Raw genomic sequence first — 13,922 nt, forward strand, 5'->3', positions numbered from 1 at the left:
AGGAACAGAAAGGAGGTCTCATCTCTGCCTAATTAGGCACCCAGCAGCTGAGGCCAGACTGGCTGGGAGCTCCAGCAGCCAGGGCCGCAGCTGCCGGGCCTCTGTAGGGCTGAACAGCAGCAGCACTTGGGCTGACTGCTGATTCTCACATAACAGAGGCAGAACAATGGAGGAGCTGGTGCCCCGGACACTATGGCTGCTGGGAAGAGGGGACCCTCACAGCCTGCTGCTTCCACAGACTCTTAGAAGACTGGGCGCTCTCCCAAGATCAGGCAGCACCTGAGGGAGAAATCGAGCCTGGTCCAGCCCCATTACCACTTCCAGTAACGCCCTCCAGAGCTGAGGCTCCTGGGCACACCAGCTCTAGATTCCACCAGATTACCTGTTCTCCCCACACATCGGGATGGGGATCGTGTCCGATATGGGTACCCAGTACACGCTTAACCATAAAACTGGTGAGGAAGAGAGTTTGGGTACATGTCGAGGGAGGGGGCAAGGGTGATGCTGGCTGTGGAGTGTCTGGAAGAACAGACTGTGGCCCAGGCTGTATTAGAGTCCTGCCCTGTGGTGGCCCACAAATCACCACCACTCCCTCTTCTACTTTCTGCCCTAAGACCACACACCTGCCTCTCCAAACATCACCTTGAGTATCCAATGAGAGGTGTGGCCAGCACTAACCCCTCCTCCAGGAACAGGGTTCACCCACTTTTCCTGGAGTGAGAAAATTAGAACCCTAATTTATTTACTTCTTTTCTTTTTCCTTTTTTTGTCTTTTTGTTTTTCAAGACAGGGTTTCTTTGTATACTCTTGGTTGTCCTGGATCTCGCTCTGTAGACCAGGCTAGCCTCAGACTCACAGAGATCCACCTGCCTCTGCCTCCCGAGTGCTGGGATTAAAGGCGTGCGCCACCACCTGGCCAGAGCCCTAATTTCTTTACATGCAAAGTGCAGCCAGCTCACCTACCCTCCTGGGGCATGGAGGATCACAGCCAGAGAGAGACACTGACCTAAGGCCAGTGGTACCCAGAGGGGCAGGGTGGTTTTTAGCATCTTGAGAGCCATCACTGTGCGAGGCTGGCCTGGATCTCTGCCCAGTCCCATTCCTTTTTCAGCACGGGGACAATGAAAATTCCCCGGTGGAAGGTAACTGCCCTCCTGTGCCCATCTCCATCTGTATCCCCAGTGGGCAGAACCTGTCCTCAGTTTCCCCTTCTTTCTCTAAGCCACCCAAGACTTTGGGGGTTGGTGGTAAACAAACAGCTGTGCTGACCCAGATGTTTGTCAACAGCCCAACGGAAATCTCTTTATGCTTAAAATAAAACCAGCATCGACCCTGTCGCCAGGCCTCCCCTGATGTTTCCTGTTTCTAAAGACTGGAGCCAAGGCAGTCTGCAGGGGGGAAACACCACCCAGTCCCCCTCCCCCTGGGAGACAGTCCAGCCATCCCCCAGGTCACCCTTTGTGCACCCAGAGAGTCCTGATGCTCTGTCACATGGGGAAGACTAGCCTGGGAGACTGGACAGATGTTTGGCCATGGCCCCACGGTTAGCTGCTCTGCAGGGCCCAGGCACTGGGATATAGAGCAGTTCAAAAGTCCCAGAATATAAGGTTCCAACCGAAGACCTGTACCACTTAGCTCTCCACTGAGGTCCAGAAGTAAGACTGGCCTGTCCAGGGTCACCCAGAGTCACAGGTAAGGCCACCAATCTGGGCTGTTCTCCCCAAGTTCCTCTTCCTCCAAAAACTCAAGCCCCCAGTCCCCACTGTGTCCTGGTGACCCACAGTCAGAGCTTTCTCTTGCTGGACCTCCTTCCCTAGGGAACTCAGCAGGGCTGGGGGCGGGGGTGCTGGAAGCCCTCAGGGTGAGAGGCTCCATGCCTTCCTTCTGCCAGCCTTTTCCTTGAAGGCTCCTTCCTTTCAGGGGAAGAGGCCACTCTCAGCTCTGGCTCTGCTCACTGGCTGGCCATCTCCTGTGGAGGAGTCTGTAGGGTAAATCTCAGGTGAGGCCTTCCTGCACTGACAGAGGTGAGCCACTGACCTCCTGCGTACCAGATCTTGGGGTCAACAATCATTACATTTTGAAGGCCCTATCCCAAGACCTCTCACACTCCTTCCACTGTGAACAGAGAAGAGTCTGAAGCCTCAGACCTTGAGAAACAAACATTTGTGTTTATTAACCAAAGAGAAGTCTGAGCGGCAGGCTCCTAACCAGTCCCTCCTACAGTTTACCCGCCTAGGCCAACTGCCAAAGACCAGGAAGAGCAGTAGACAGATCCCATCCTCTCAACCTCCTCCCCAGAGTGAGTTCCCAGGAAGCCAGGGCCCATTCGGTAAGGAAGAGGAAGTCAGCTAAGGACAGAGAAGGAAGGAGGAAATGGAGCTTCGGGGCGACAGTCAGCTTGGCCAAGCACTTGGTTCCCAACTCAGTGGAGGGTAAGCACCCCAAACCCAGCCTCACCAGAGGAACCAGGCAGAAGCACACTGTGTCACAAACCTTGTTAGGGGGTGGGGGAGGCCAAGGCCTACAGCAAGCCTCTGTAGGTCAGTCCTTGCTTGCCAGAGGATGCTGGTCTAGGACTAAGTCTTGGCCTCTACACCGAGTTCACCCAAGGGAGCCGCGTCTGGTCTGCCGGAAGGCAGCCAATGGATACAAGAAAGGACGAGGTGCCTCTTGACAATGTCCTTCCGGGAAGCCCGAGTCCAGGAGACCTAGCCCTCAGCAGCCGGAGGGTCACGTGCCTGCCGCAACCCATACAGCCACTTGATCACACGGGCATTGCGCTCAATCACAGACACCCCGTAGGGGACACGCTCCAGGACTCGCTCCTCCACGGTAGCAGAGCTGCGGTGCGAGCAGCCCCCTTCAGAGCTGCACGGTTCAGCACTTGGCCCGGCTAGAGACACGATGTCCGAGCTGGCCCTTGCTAGGTGGGCTACCCCCAATCCTCGTGCTTCCTCTGGATCCAGGCCACAGAAGTTAAAAAAGCGCTCGAGGTCGGCTGCTGCCCTGGAAAAGCGCTCGCTCAGGTCCGACTTGGAGCGTTGCAGACCAGGGGGCCGGCCCGGGCTGGAGGTGGCGGTGGTACCAGGCGATGGACAGGGCCGAGCAGGTGAAGCAGGCAGTGGACGAACATCCACTCGGCGCACGGCAACCGTACTAGGTGGAGGACGAGGAGGGGTGGCTGGTGGGACCTTGTGGGTAGATCCTTCTGCCCGTCCAGGCGTTCGGCTGGCCTCAGCTGGGGACACAGGACTGTCACACAGGTTGATGAGACTGCTAAGGATGTCGAGGTCCAGTTGGGGCCGGCGGCCAGGACAGGGCAGGGCTCGGCGGCTGGGTGTGAGCACTGGCCCGCGAGAACCAGGGCTGAAGAGGGGCTGTCGGGCTAACGGAGGCTGCACAGGCTCTTGGCGGGTGTTGGCCACATGGAGACTCTTGACGTACTTGGCCTTGTCAGCCTCCAGGCGTTCCACAGCACTCAGCTTCCGAGCTCCCCCATCCGCTGGCCTTGGTAGCAGGTAGCTGGGGACCTTGGTTCGCAGGCGAAAAGGGAGGACAGGAGCGGCGGGGGCTGCAGGGCTCAGCGTGTCCACAGGCATGGCGGTTACATACCCCGAGGGCAGAGGCGAGGAGACAGATAAAGGCACGAAGTTGGCAGCTGGAAGCCGGGCTCGGCTGCAAGCAAGGAAAAAAGACGGGCTGAGCACGTTTAGACAAAGGCTCGCCTGGTTGCGAAGCCTGCGCTATTATAAGGTAAAGGACACACCCCTTTCTCGCGAAGAGCCAATCGTCAGGCAGAATGTACTACTGGAAGTCCTGTGACCCCACCCACACCCTTTCCCTCCAATAGTGGGCGGGGACCCGCCCAGCTGAGGGAGGGAGGAACGAGGTTGAGAAGTCAGGTCCACTTTAAAGAGAGCAAAGCAGGCTCAAGGCTCCAGGCTCAGCCCCAGGGTCCTCTCAACAGCTCCATTTAAGGTTGGGGAAACTGAAGCTCAGGGAGGCAATGAACTTGTTTAAGCCTTCCCTTGCTCTCAAGATAGGGATACCAGCGATGGGATAGTTGGGGTTGAATGACCGCCATCCACGTCCCACCTGAACTGCCCAGAGGAGCCAGATACCACCAACATCCCACAACCAGCCCAGGCAGGAAGCTACGCAGTGCCAACCACCTGCCTGGACATGCCAGGCCCACAAAGGGCACAAAAGCAGAGGCTGCAGGGGAGGAGCAGAAAGAAACCCCACACCTCCACCCGAGTGGAGCCCAGACTAGGGTAGCTTCCAGGATATGGCTCCAAGGCCAAGCCCACAGGGATCAAGGCAGGCAGACAGGAGTAAGCATCAGCCCCAAGCTATGCTTATTGCTAGGAACTGTCAAGGTCACAGCCCTAACCAGAGCTATGACGGTTGCTCTATGACAGTGCTCATGGGCTGTAAGGCCCATGCCTGGGTGCTCCAGTGTCCCCATGGTTGTCCAACAGTCAGATGTCAGATCATCCCAGGCATCAGAAAGTGCCACGGTTCTCCCCCACCACTCAGGCCCCTCAGATACACAGCAATGTAAAACCTATGTCAAACCTTCTTGTCTGGAAAGAGGAGGAGGGGGCTTAGCCTGGGGGCTACTGACACTTGCATGTCAGGTCATCCAGCACCACCAGCTCCTGAATCATAGCAGCCATGCTTCAAGTTCTCCAAGGTGGCAGGTGACTCCTAACCAGACAGCACTGAGACAGAGCATGCCCAAACACAGTGAAAGCCTCACTGAGACATCCAGATGTCCCAAGACAGGGATTCCCCACTGCCAGGCAGACACTCAAAGCCACATACTCTTCTACCACCTCCAACAGCCTGGAGGCCACTGTCACCATTCCCTAGCAGGGAAAACTGAGACTCTGAGAAGGGACTTCCTAGACCCCAGAGGAGATTAAAAAGGCAATTCGAGCACGCTTGCCCTGCACCACTTCTCCACAGACTTCACACACACACACACACACACACACACACACACACACACACACCCTGCTTCTTTTCTCATTATATTCATGGGTGCCATATAACTTACTGTAGGTATAGGTCTTTCATTCTTTGCTGTCCCCTACTCCCTAAAATAACAGCTCCACGTGGGCAGAAATTTCGGCTGCTTTTTTTACTGTGTTTCGGCTTCATGTCGTGGCTCTCAATACATGCTAGATATTCCACAAGTGTGTCCTGAACTGAAATGCCTAGGGGGTCAGCTGAGAACCAGCACACCAGTGAACTAGAGGCCCCACCCACTGCAGGCAGGTGGGTCCAAGGTAAGGAAGGGGTGTAGCGTTCCCAGGGCTGGCAATCCAGAGGGGCAGGTGCTCTCTAGATTTTTAACTGTGAGCAAATTCCATCACCATTTTTAAAGACTACGTGTACTAGGCAAGCATAGCATGTCTGCAGATATATCTGTACCTCCATGTGCCTTCCCCAGCCCCCATGGAAACCTGAGCACATCGGTGGGGTGGGGGCTGGGGACAGGGCTGCTCCCAAGGCTCAAAGGCCTGGTAGGCAGGAAAGGAAGGCTAGCTCCACGCAAGGAGACCCCCCAGGTGACCTTGGGCAGGAAAAGTCCGGCCAGCAGAGTTGCTACAGAGCCTCGTCTGGGAAGCCAGACTCTGCCCCACCTCCCTAACCCCCACATCTGCTCTGCCACCTAAACCAGTCCAACCCGTTGGTGGTGGCTGAGGCAGTTCCCTCCCAAACATTACCTGGGAAAGAGGAAGGAGGTCAGAGGAGCAGGGCCAGGGCAGAAGCTCCCCCCCCCCCCCCCCCGCCTTGCTTCTATACCCACCACCTAACACCCTAGATAAAGATGGGACAGATGCGTGTTCCCAAGCCTGGCCTGGTGACCACCTGGGGCCCCACTCTCCCACCAGCCTCTGCCATACACCTTGCACAAGAGGGAGCTCTTAACAGACTGTTCCCTTATCTGCTAAAGGCAGTTAAAAATACACCTCCCTGCGCCTTCAGGTCACCGCTGGAAAGATCAAACGGGTTCGCAGCACCTGGAAAATGGGCAGCGCTCCATAAACCAGGCTTGTTGTCATACACTGAGGCTCTGACTGTGGAGGGAGCAGACCCGCCCCCTCCGAGGGTCTCTAAGCCCCATCCAAAAGGGCTAATCTAGGCCCCAGCAGGGACAAAGGGGACATCTGGTATGGGCTGATCACAATGAGCCAGCAGACCGGCACCAACTCACGTCACAGGGGCCCCTCCAAGAGGAAGCCTAGGTCCGGGTCGCCAAGTGAGATTGAACGTCTCACCATGGGCTTTCAAATGCTGCCGCAAACGGCCCTAAATGCACCAACCTTGAGCCTTCCCGGTCATTATTCCAGAGCCATAGCCCACCTTCGTCCCTCCCTTCAGGCTCCCAAAGAATGGATCAGGACGCCAGCAAGGCCCCAGTTTGGTTTCGGCTCTTCCCCACTTGGAAGAAATCCTGCAGATTCAGGCGGCAAGCCTTGAGGTGAGCAAAAGCTGTGTGCCCCCCATGATCTGCCGTCCCTCTCTGAGCAGAAGTCGGCCCACGTCTGTGTCGAACGCGGGGACTGAAGGCATAATCCCTGCTGCGCTCCCTCCCCACTGCCCAGCGCCCCAACATACCTGGCCGCACAAGCCGCCTCCTGCCAGCAGCCTGCGCGCCTCCCGCCCACCTGGCTCAGGTAGCCGGTGTTTGCGCAACTTCCGGGGCCTGGCAGGTGAACCCGCCGGCCCGGAGCGTTCCAGGAGAAGGAAGAAGGGCCAGGCAGCGACCGCAATGGGTGACTGACAGCCGCGTGCGGGAACCTGGCCGGAGCCGCGCCCCAAGGCTCACCCCGCCGGGCTCTTATCCGAGCTGGAGCCTGCAGAGCAGGCAGCACATCAGGCAGAGTTGCGCGGGATTCTAGTTGACGTTCACTGCCAGGCACGGGAAAGTGCTCTTCCTGAACATTTAATCTTTCCGTGATTAAACGGGGCGCAGTGAGCATCAGTGCGGTCCGGGCAGCCTTCCTATGAGGCAACTCCATTGTCATCCAAGTTGACTAATAGAAACCCCAGACAGTCCAGGCTGAGTCACTTGCCCAAAATCAGCAGGGGGAGTCCAACCTGGGCACTTTCCCTCCCACCACTCCTTAATGCCACCCTTTCCTCCTGTGTGCCAGCAGGGGGCTGGGCCTCAGTCCCATGAATGAGAAGAGCGGACCTTGGGAGAGAGCCTATTGTGAGCGCTCAAGGCTTGAGGTTGCTGGCTACAGCTTTGTGCCAGCTTGAAGGATCAAGAGGGACAGCCACAGTAGAGTGGCATGACATGGCCCATTAACCCTTGAACAGCAGGACCACCAGGAGGAGGGGCCATCTGAAACCCATATTTCACAGAGGAGACTGCAACCCTGCCGGGGGAAACCCTGGGAGGGCTCCACCTGTCCCCTCTGCCAGTCCAAGGCTTCTGTCACTTTCCAGGGTATTGTGAGGTCCAGGGGAAGGAGATGCCCACCAGACCTCAGACCCCAGCCCTGGCAAAGCACTCCTGTACCCAGGTGGAGGCTGGGCCAGGGCTGGGATGGGGCAGGAGGAGACAGGAAATGGTTCCTGCCCACTTTCCTTCCCTCTGAACGTTGAAGCCCCCTCTAGCCCTGTCTATCACAAGACAGGGGGGACAAGTCACCCACTGTGGCCTGCCAGCTCACTGCCCCTGGCCTGGCTGAGATAACAAAGGAACAGGCTTACAGCTGGCCTTGGGCGCTAACAGTGGGAACTACAAAGACAGACACACTTGTCAAGGAGAAGCCCTGGTCATTCCTGCATATTTCTCTGTTTGACGCTTTTTGGTGGTGGTGGTGGTGGTGGTGGTGGTGGTGGTGGTGGTGGTGGTGGACGGGTGTTTGTTTTAAACAGGGTCTTGCAGGATAGTCCAGATCAGTCTGGAACTCTCTATCCTCCTGCCTCAGCCATCCTTCGGGGATTACATTGATGCACTGCCAAGCCTAGCTCAAATTGTGTGATCTTGTTCCATTCTTATACCTATCTGTGAGGTAGATACTGCTACTGTGTCCATTCTACAGATGGGAAAACTAAGGCACAGAGAAGTGAAGCTACCTGCCTGAGATCACACAGTCAGCAAGTGACAGAACCAGGATTTGAACCCAGGCTTGGATCTGGTAGGCAGAGAGAGACAAGAGACAGACTATGCCTCCTGGGAAATTCCATAAGACCCCTCCACCACCTTGCCTGGGCTCCATAAGGATCTGCCACCTATGGAAACACATCCAGGCTGTGTTTGGGGCTGCAGCTTCCTCAGCTATAACGTGAGATAATAACGGCGGTGTTTTCCTAGCAGATTCACACTTTACTACTGCTCTGCTTGACCTTTATACACTCCCAGGGATAAATTCCAGCCTCCTTCGTGGCCTTCGTCTTTGCCCAACTTTACCACCTCATCCACACTGTCATTCCTGGACCAACCACAAAGCCCTCCGGGTTAGTCCTTTACAAAGGTCTTTCCCACCCCAGGGCCTTGGCACCAGCTGCTCTCTGTCCAGAACCTCTTCCCTCACGATCTTCAAGCCTCATTCACATGTCCTCTCCTCTGAGCGCCTCCCTTTCGACACTGTGAGGACCTTTGCTGATCTTGCCATTCCCGGCGCTCACTCACTCCTCATTTGTTTCCTAGCCGTCCACTGGACTGAGACCACCACCCTGTTGCGTTTCCTCAGGAACAAACGAGAGGAAACATCACTGACCAAGAGGCTGAAGAAGGCCCAGGCCAGCCTCAAGTTATACACGTCAAACACATACAGCTTTCTGTGTGTCAGTCACACTACAATTTCCAAAGGAAGGAAAGAGGAGGGGAGGGAGAAGAGGAGGAAGGGAGGACATGGAAAGGAAGGAGTGTAGAAACACCCACGTCCCTAGCACACCTCCCTCGGAGGAGCATTTGTCAAGATCTTGGTGATCAGCTGACACACTGCTCACTCCCCCTTGTAATTACTAATTAACCGGAGTGGGGGACCAGGATCCCTGAGTGCCAAGTCTCCCCTAGGCCACCACGTTACTACCACCCTTTCCACACTCACCCACACTTCCAGCCAAGCCTTGTTCTGCCTCCAAAGATGCAGAGTCAGAATCTTCAGGGCGCCGACCCACACCTCCACTGCAGGGAACTTCTCCATACCTCAGTTTCCCCACTATAAAACAGGCCCAAGGCACAACACTGCCATCAAAGTGAAAGCTGTGAGGACAGACACACAGACCTTCCAAGGCCCGGCTCTGGGGGAGGCCTCCACCGCCATGCTGCAAGGACAAGAGCAGCAGCGTGGTGACGGCTGAAAGTCCAGTCAGTCAAAGGAGGAAAGGAAGCTGGCCATGGTGGCACACACCTTAATCTCAGCACTCAGGAGGCTGAGGCAGGAGGGTCGTGAGTTCGAAGCCAGCCTAGCTGTCCCCACCACACACACATATGAAAAAGCTATCTAGAAAGACAATGAATGTAAAGAAATATGCTCCACATCTCTGGACCATCAAAGAAATGCCAATCAAAATCACAGCAACACACAGTGTTAGCACAGGTCCTATCCAAAACACTCATTATTAAGATATTAAGTGTTATGTTCATAGCAGCACTATTCATAATAGCCAGAACCTGGAAACAACCTAGATGCCCGTCAACTGAAGAGTGGATTAAGAAAATGTGGTACATATACACAATGAGTACTACTCAGCAGAGAAAAACAATGACAGCATGAAATTTGCAGGCAAATGGATGGAACTAGAAAATATCATCCTGAGCGAGGTAACTCAAACCCAGAAGGACAAACACGGTATGTACTCACTCATAAGTGGATTCTAGATATAAAGCAAAGAACAATCAGACTGCAACCCACAGATCCAGGGAGGCTACCTAGCAGGGGGGACCCCAGGATGACTGTGGCTTATAATAAGATTGGGTTTTACTCAATTACTGGGCAAGCTGTAGTGAAACATTTCACTATTAGGATAAGAATTTGTACTGTATCAAGCTGATGAAAGAAAAATAAATTAATTAATTAAAAATAAAAAAAATTAAAAAAAGATATTGAGTGTTGGTCAGGATGTGTGGCTTTAGGACCGTCTGCACAGCTGATAGTGAAAACCATAACATGACAGACAGCCCCTCACAGGGTTAATGAGCAGAGCAGCTCCCAGAAATCACATTTCCAAACACTCTCTTAAAGGATCTAGAGTGTGCATGCCAGCAAAACCCCTCCCACTAAATCCCCAGCAGCATTAGTCACCACAGTCAAAAAGGTGGGCACAACCCAAGTGCCCATCAATGAATGAACGGGTCAGGAAACATAAAATCCACGTCCAACCGATTAGCCAGCCTTTCAGAGGGAAGGGCACTGACGCACTACATGAATGAAACTTGAAGACATCAGGCTACGTGCAACAAGCTGAATGCAGCGGAGCAGATACTGCGTGCTTCCGTGTATAAAGAGTCAAAACACTAGCAACAGAGTGTGGTTGCCAGGCTGAGTTTGAGGGTGGGAAATGACTGAGTATTGGGTATGGAGTTTCTGTATACTTCAAAGTGGTTAAGATGAGCCCAGGCAGAAGGCTTGGGGTAAAAGTGCTTGCCATACAAGCCTGGCGATCTGGGTTCAAAACCCTGGCCCCACAGTGGAAGGCAAGAACTGACTATGTGTCCTCTAACTTTCACACGCCTGTTGTAGCAATGCATGGAATAAAAGCAGTGAGCCCCTCACTTCCTAGAGTCGGGAAAACCACAGCTCAGACTGCTAGAGTGCTCAGCACATGGCAAGAGGTCTGAGCCCAAGCAGCGGGGTGTCCACTCTTCCCCTTGTATCCTGTCTTCCCAGTAGAAGGTGGATTTCTAGGGCTGATGGTTTTTATGACATTCTGCACCACCCCATCTGCTTCTCTGCCCTTTCAAAGGAAACCTGGCTTAGGCTTGGTAGACAGAGAGGCCTTTGGCAGTTGCAGAGGAGGATCAAGAAGGCTCCAGGCAGTGGAGAAGAGCCAGCCAGCTGTCCAGGTCAGAGACACCCGACTGGGCATTCTCCAGGGCAGGCCAGGTTCCAAGCTATTTCTGGAGTTTTCACCAGGATCGTGCCCTGGCCTGTCTAGGAGTCAGCCTTGCTCAGAGTAGCTTTGCACGAACCTCAGGGAGGGAGTTATGAGTGGGCCACCATGGGAGGGGCGTGGGTGTGGATGCCTAGAGCAGTGAGCGTCTACACGGACACATCCCCTTTATATATGCTCCTCCACTAATTCAAACTTTGGGGACTCAGTTTGCACCCTGACAAAATGGGAGCAAAGGCAGATTTACACTGGAGGAGGGAGGGGGAGGGGGAGGGGCTGGGAAGGTGAGGCCTGAGTTAGACCTGTGGCCACACCCACTTCCTGTCCTACAGTACCCGGTCTCGGCCTGAGCTCACACATGCAGTGTTTCATCCCAGCTCAGAATGTGAAGAAACGTGCCCAAAGTCACACAGCCAGTGACAAATCACAGGCAGAGCCGTGACCTCATAACTTTCTGTAGATGTAATCACGATGTCTTCTTAGTGGCTTCTCCATTAGCTGACCCACGGTCGAAGCTTGGAACTGCAAAGCACGTCATATGGGTGTCATTTTCACCCAGTCCCTTTGCTCAGTAACCCATGTTCCTCTTGGTGCCACATCAGTACCTAAGGAGTTTCTGATTATTTCCCATCAGCCCCTCTACTGACGGCCACTATGCATCTGTCCAGATCCTGCTTGCTACAAGCCACCGCAGCATTATAGCGTCTGTCATTCTGCCTAAAAATGAGGTAGCTGGATGGGGGTGGTGGGGGCGGGGTGGTACTCACATCAGCGATGCCTATGCTTGCCAGAGTCTACCAGAGCTCACACCACCCTACCCCGCTCCACCCCCCAGCACAGCACACAGCAAATGGCCAACAGATGTTGGCTTTGATCATCTGGATTCTGGAAGTTTCAGGCACCCTGACATGTTGCACCCCGGTTAAGCATCTCACTTGCCTGATGCATTCCAGTGGGGAAGGTAATAAACTGCCTTATAAGACACCGAGTGTACACTTCGGAACAGACACCGCCGGGAAAAACAAGGCACACCGGCCGCAGGAAGCCCGACAAGGTGGTAAGAACCAAGGAGGCAGGAGTGTGAGCTCAGCTGGCACACACCAAGCCCTGGGTTCCACCCTAGAAATGGCATAAAACTGGTGCGGTGGTGACGAATGCTTGTCATCCGAGGAGACAGATTCAGGGTGATGAGTTCAAGACCAGCCTCCTATACACAGTAAGACTGAGGCCAGCTTGGGCCACAAAAGACCCTGAGGGGAGGTGGGGGGTGGGGACGACACAAGGAAAAACAGACAGGCCAACGCAGACTCCCCCCCCCCCCCCCAGCGAGAACCAGGTTTGGGGGATGAGCTGTTCCGCTCAGAAGAGATCCTCCATCAAATCCGGCTCTTCCCTGTGTCCAGGACTGGAAGGCTCCTGCACAGTTAGGTCTGTGACTTTGAGCAATGGGCTCAACTTCTCAGAACCTCAGTTTCCCCACCTATGAAAAGAGGCCAACAACAGCAACCTGAAGAGGGGGCACAGTCCTCCCTAAATGAGACGCTCCACTTGGGAGGGCCTGACCCAGCACCCGACTCTAAAGTCCAGTGACTAGCAACTCTGGCTTAGAGGCTGATCCACCCGCCCCCAACACCCAACATACACACACATACACACACCACACCACCCCCAACACACACACACACACACACACACACACACACACACACACACACACACACACACACACACCCCACAGGAGCAGACTTCCAAGAGGCCCACATGACTTAGGGCCTTTGGATCTGCTGTCCTCCGGAATCTAGCCTGCCTCCAGGGAGGCCCTCTTCAGAGGGCAGCACTGACTGGGATTTCCGGACCATTTAGGCAGAAAAGTTGCCAAATGAGTCCCTGGGGAAGAAAAGGCCATACGTCCTAAAGAGGAACTCCTAGGACAGGTAGCGCAGAGGTAGCCTAGCCCTGGGATCCCCTGAGCCACGTCCTCCCCATAAGCCCCTGAGAGTGACCAGCAGGGGCCCTCTGAAACTCTCAAGGCAGATCTGCCTGGAGTGGAGGCTGCAGGGTGGGACAGGGGAACAGCCTGGACCCTCCGCTGGCCCCTGGGCTGGACACTAGACCTGAACCCTCTGTCGGCCCTCTGTGCTGGAACGCTTGCCTGGGATGGTGCGTGGACTCCTGTGGCCTCCCTCACCCCCATGCTTACCGGCAGCCAGGGTCTGGCGGGTCCCCGCTTCTCGCGGGCTGCCGAGGCTGACAGCTGGAGCGCTTGGTCCCAGCGGCTGTCGCGTGTTGAGAGTGGCGAGCTCTCCCAAGAGGGAGGCCGTGGCTGTCCCACGATCCTGCTGGGCGAAGGTCCCCAGAGCCCGGAGGAAAGGGAAGTGAGCGCGCCGTCCCCGTCGCCGCAATGGTTCGCCCCGGACTTCCTGATTGGCCCATCGCTTCCGTTCGAACGGCGCGCCACCCGAGTTGCCAGGCAACCTCAGGAGCGGCAGATGGTGGGGGCGAGGGCGCTGGCCCACGGTGGCCGCCAGGAGCCCAGCTGGCCGCTCGTCCTTCCGGCTGCCCCGGCCCCTGGCGGCCAATGCGTTCCCTTTCTTCTCCTCCTCTTCCAGCTGGGATTTCCTCGGTCCCCAGCTGCAGGATTTGCTAGTCCCAGATTTGTTTGGTTTTGCACAGGCCCTAGTCCCAACATTTTCTTTCTTTTTCTTTCTTTTCTTTCTTTCTTTCTTTCTTTCTCTCTCTCTTTTTTTTTTTTTTTTTTTTTTTTTTTTTTTTTGGAAGGGCCTTGGCATATAACTAGCCCAGGCTGTCATCTCTTTACACTTTTTTCTTTAGAGACA

The 13,922-nt window shown here is 55.1% G+C and overlaps 1 protein-coding gene across 10 annotated transcripts; it reads right to left on the reverse strand.

Moving 5' to 3' along the window:
- Nucleotides 1-2,478: 2,478 nt before the first annotated feature.
- On the reverse strand, nt 2,479-13,488 carry Fam110a (family with sequence similarity 110 member A). Of its 10 annotated transcripts, none has more exons than XM_059261612.1 (3): nt 6,033-6,191; nt 5,063-5,213; nt 2,479-3,675 (listed from the first exon to the last, which is right to left on the reverse strand). In XM_059261612.1, the coding sequence occupies exons 2-3, from the start codon at nt 5,164-5,166 to the stop codon at nt 2,709-2,711; spliced, it is 1,071 nt and encodes a 356-aa protein (XP_059117595.1). In that variant the 5' UTR covers nt 5,167-5,213; nt 6,033-6,191; the 3' UTR covers nt 2,479-2,708. The 10 variants fall into 10 exon arrangements, with proteins under 10 accessions (XP_059117595.1, XP_059117596.1, XP_059117593.1 ...); XM_059261613.1 differs by having other exon boundaries at nt 5,063-5,222; XM_059261610.1 differs by having other exon boundaries at nt 5,063-5,234.
- Between the last annotated feature and the right edge of the window lie 434 nt (nt 13,489-13,922).

The sequence above is a fragment of the Peromyscus eremicus genome, chromosome 4, assembly GCF_949786415.1.
Source record: "Peromyscus eremicus chromosome 4, PerEre_H2_v1, whole genome shotgun sequence".
Lineage (NCBI taxonomy): Eukaryota > Metazoa > Chordata > Mammalia > Rodentia > Cricetidae > Peromyscus > Peromyscus eremicus.

Excerpts from the sequence above, each read along its gene's own strand:
- Fam110a (XM_059261608.1), bottom strand. The coding sequence starts at position 7,040 with ATGACAATGGAGTTGCCTCATAGGAAGGCTGCCCGGACCGCACTGATG. Across the intron at positions 3,676-6,630 it reads GAGGCGGCTTGTGCGGCCAG|CCGAGCCCGGCTTCCAGCTG; the intron begins GTATGTTGGGGC and ends CCTTGCTTGCAG.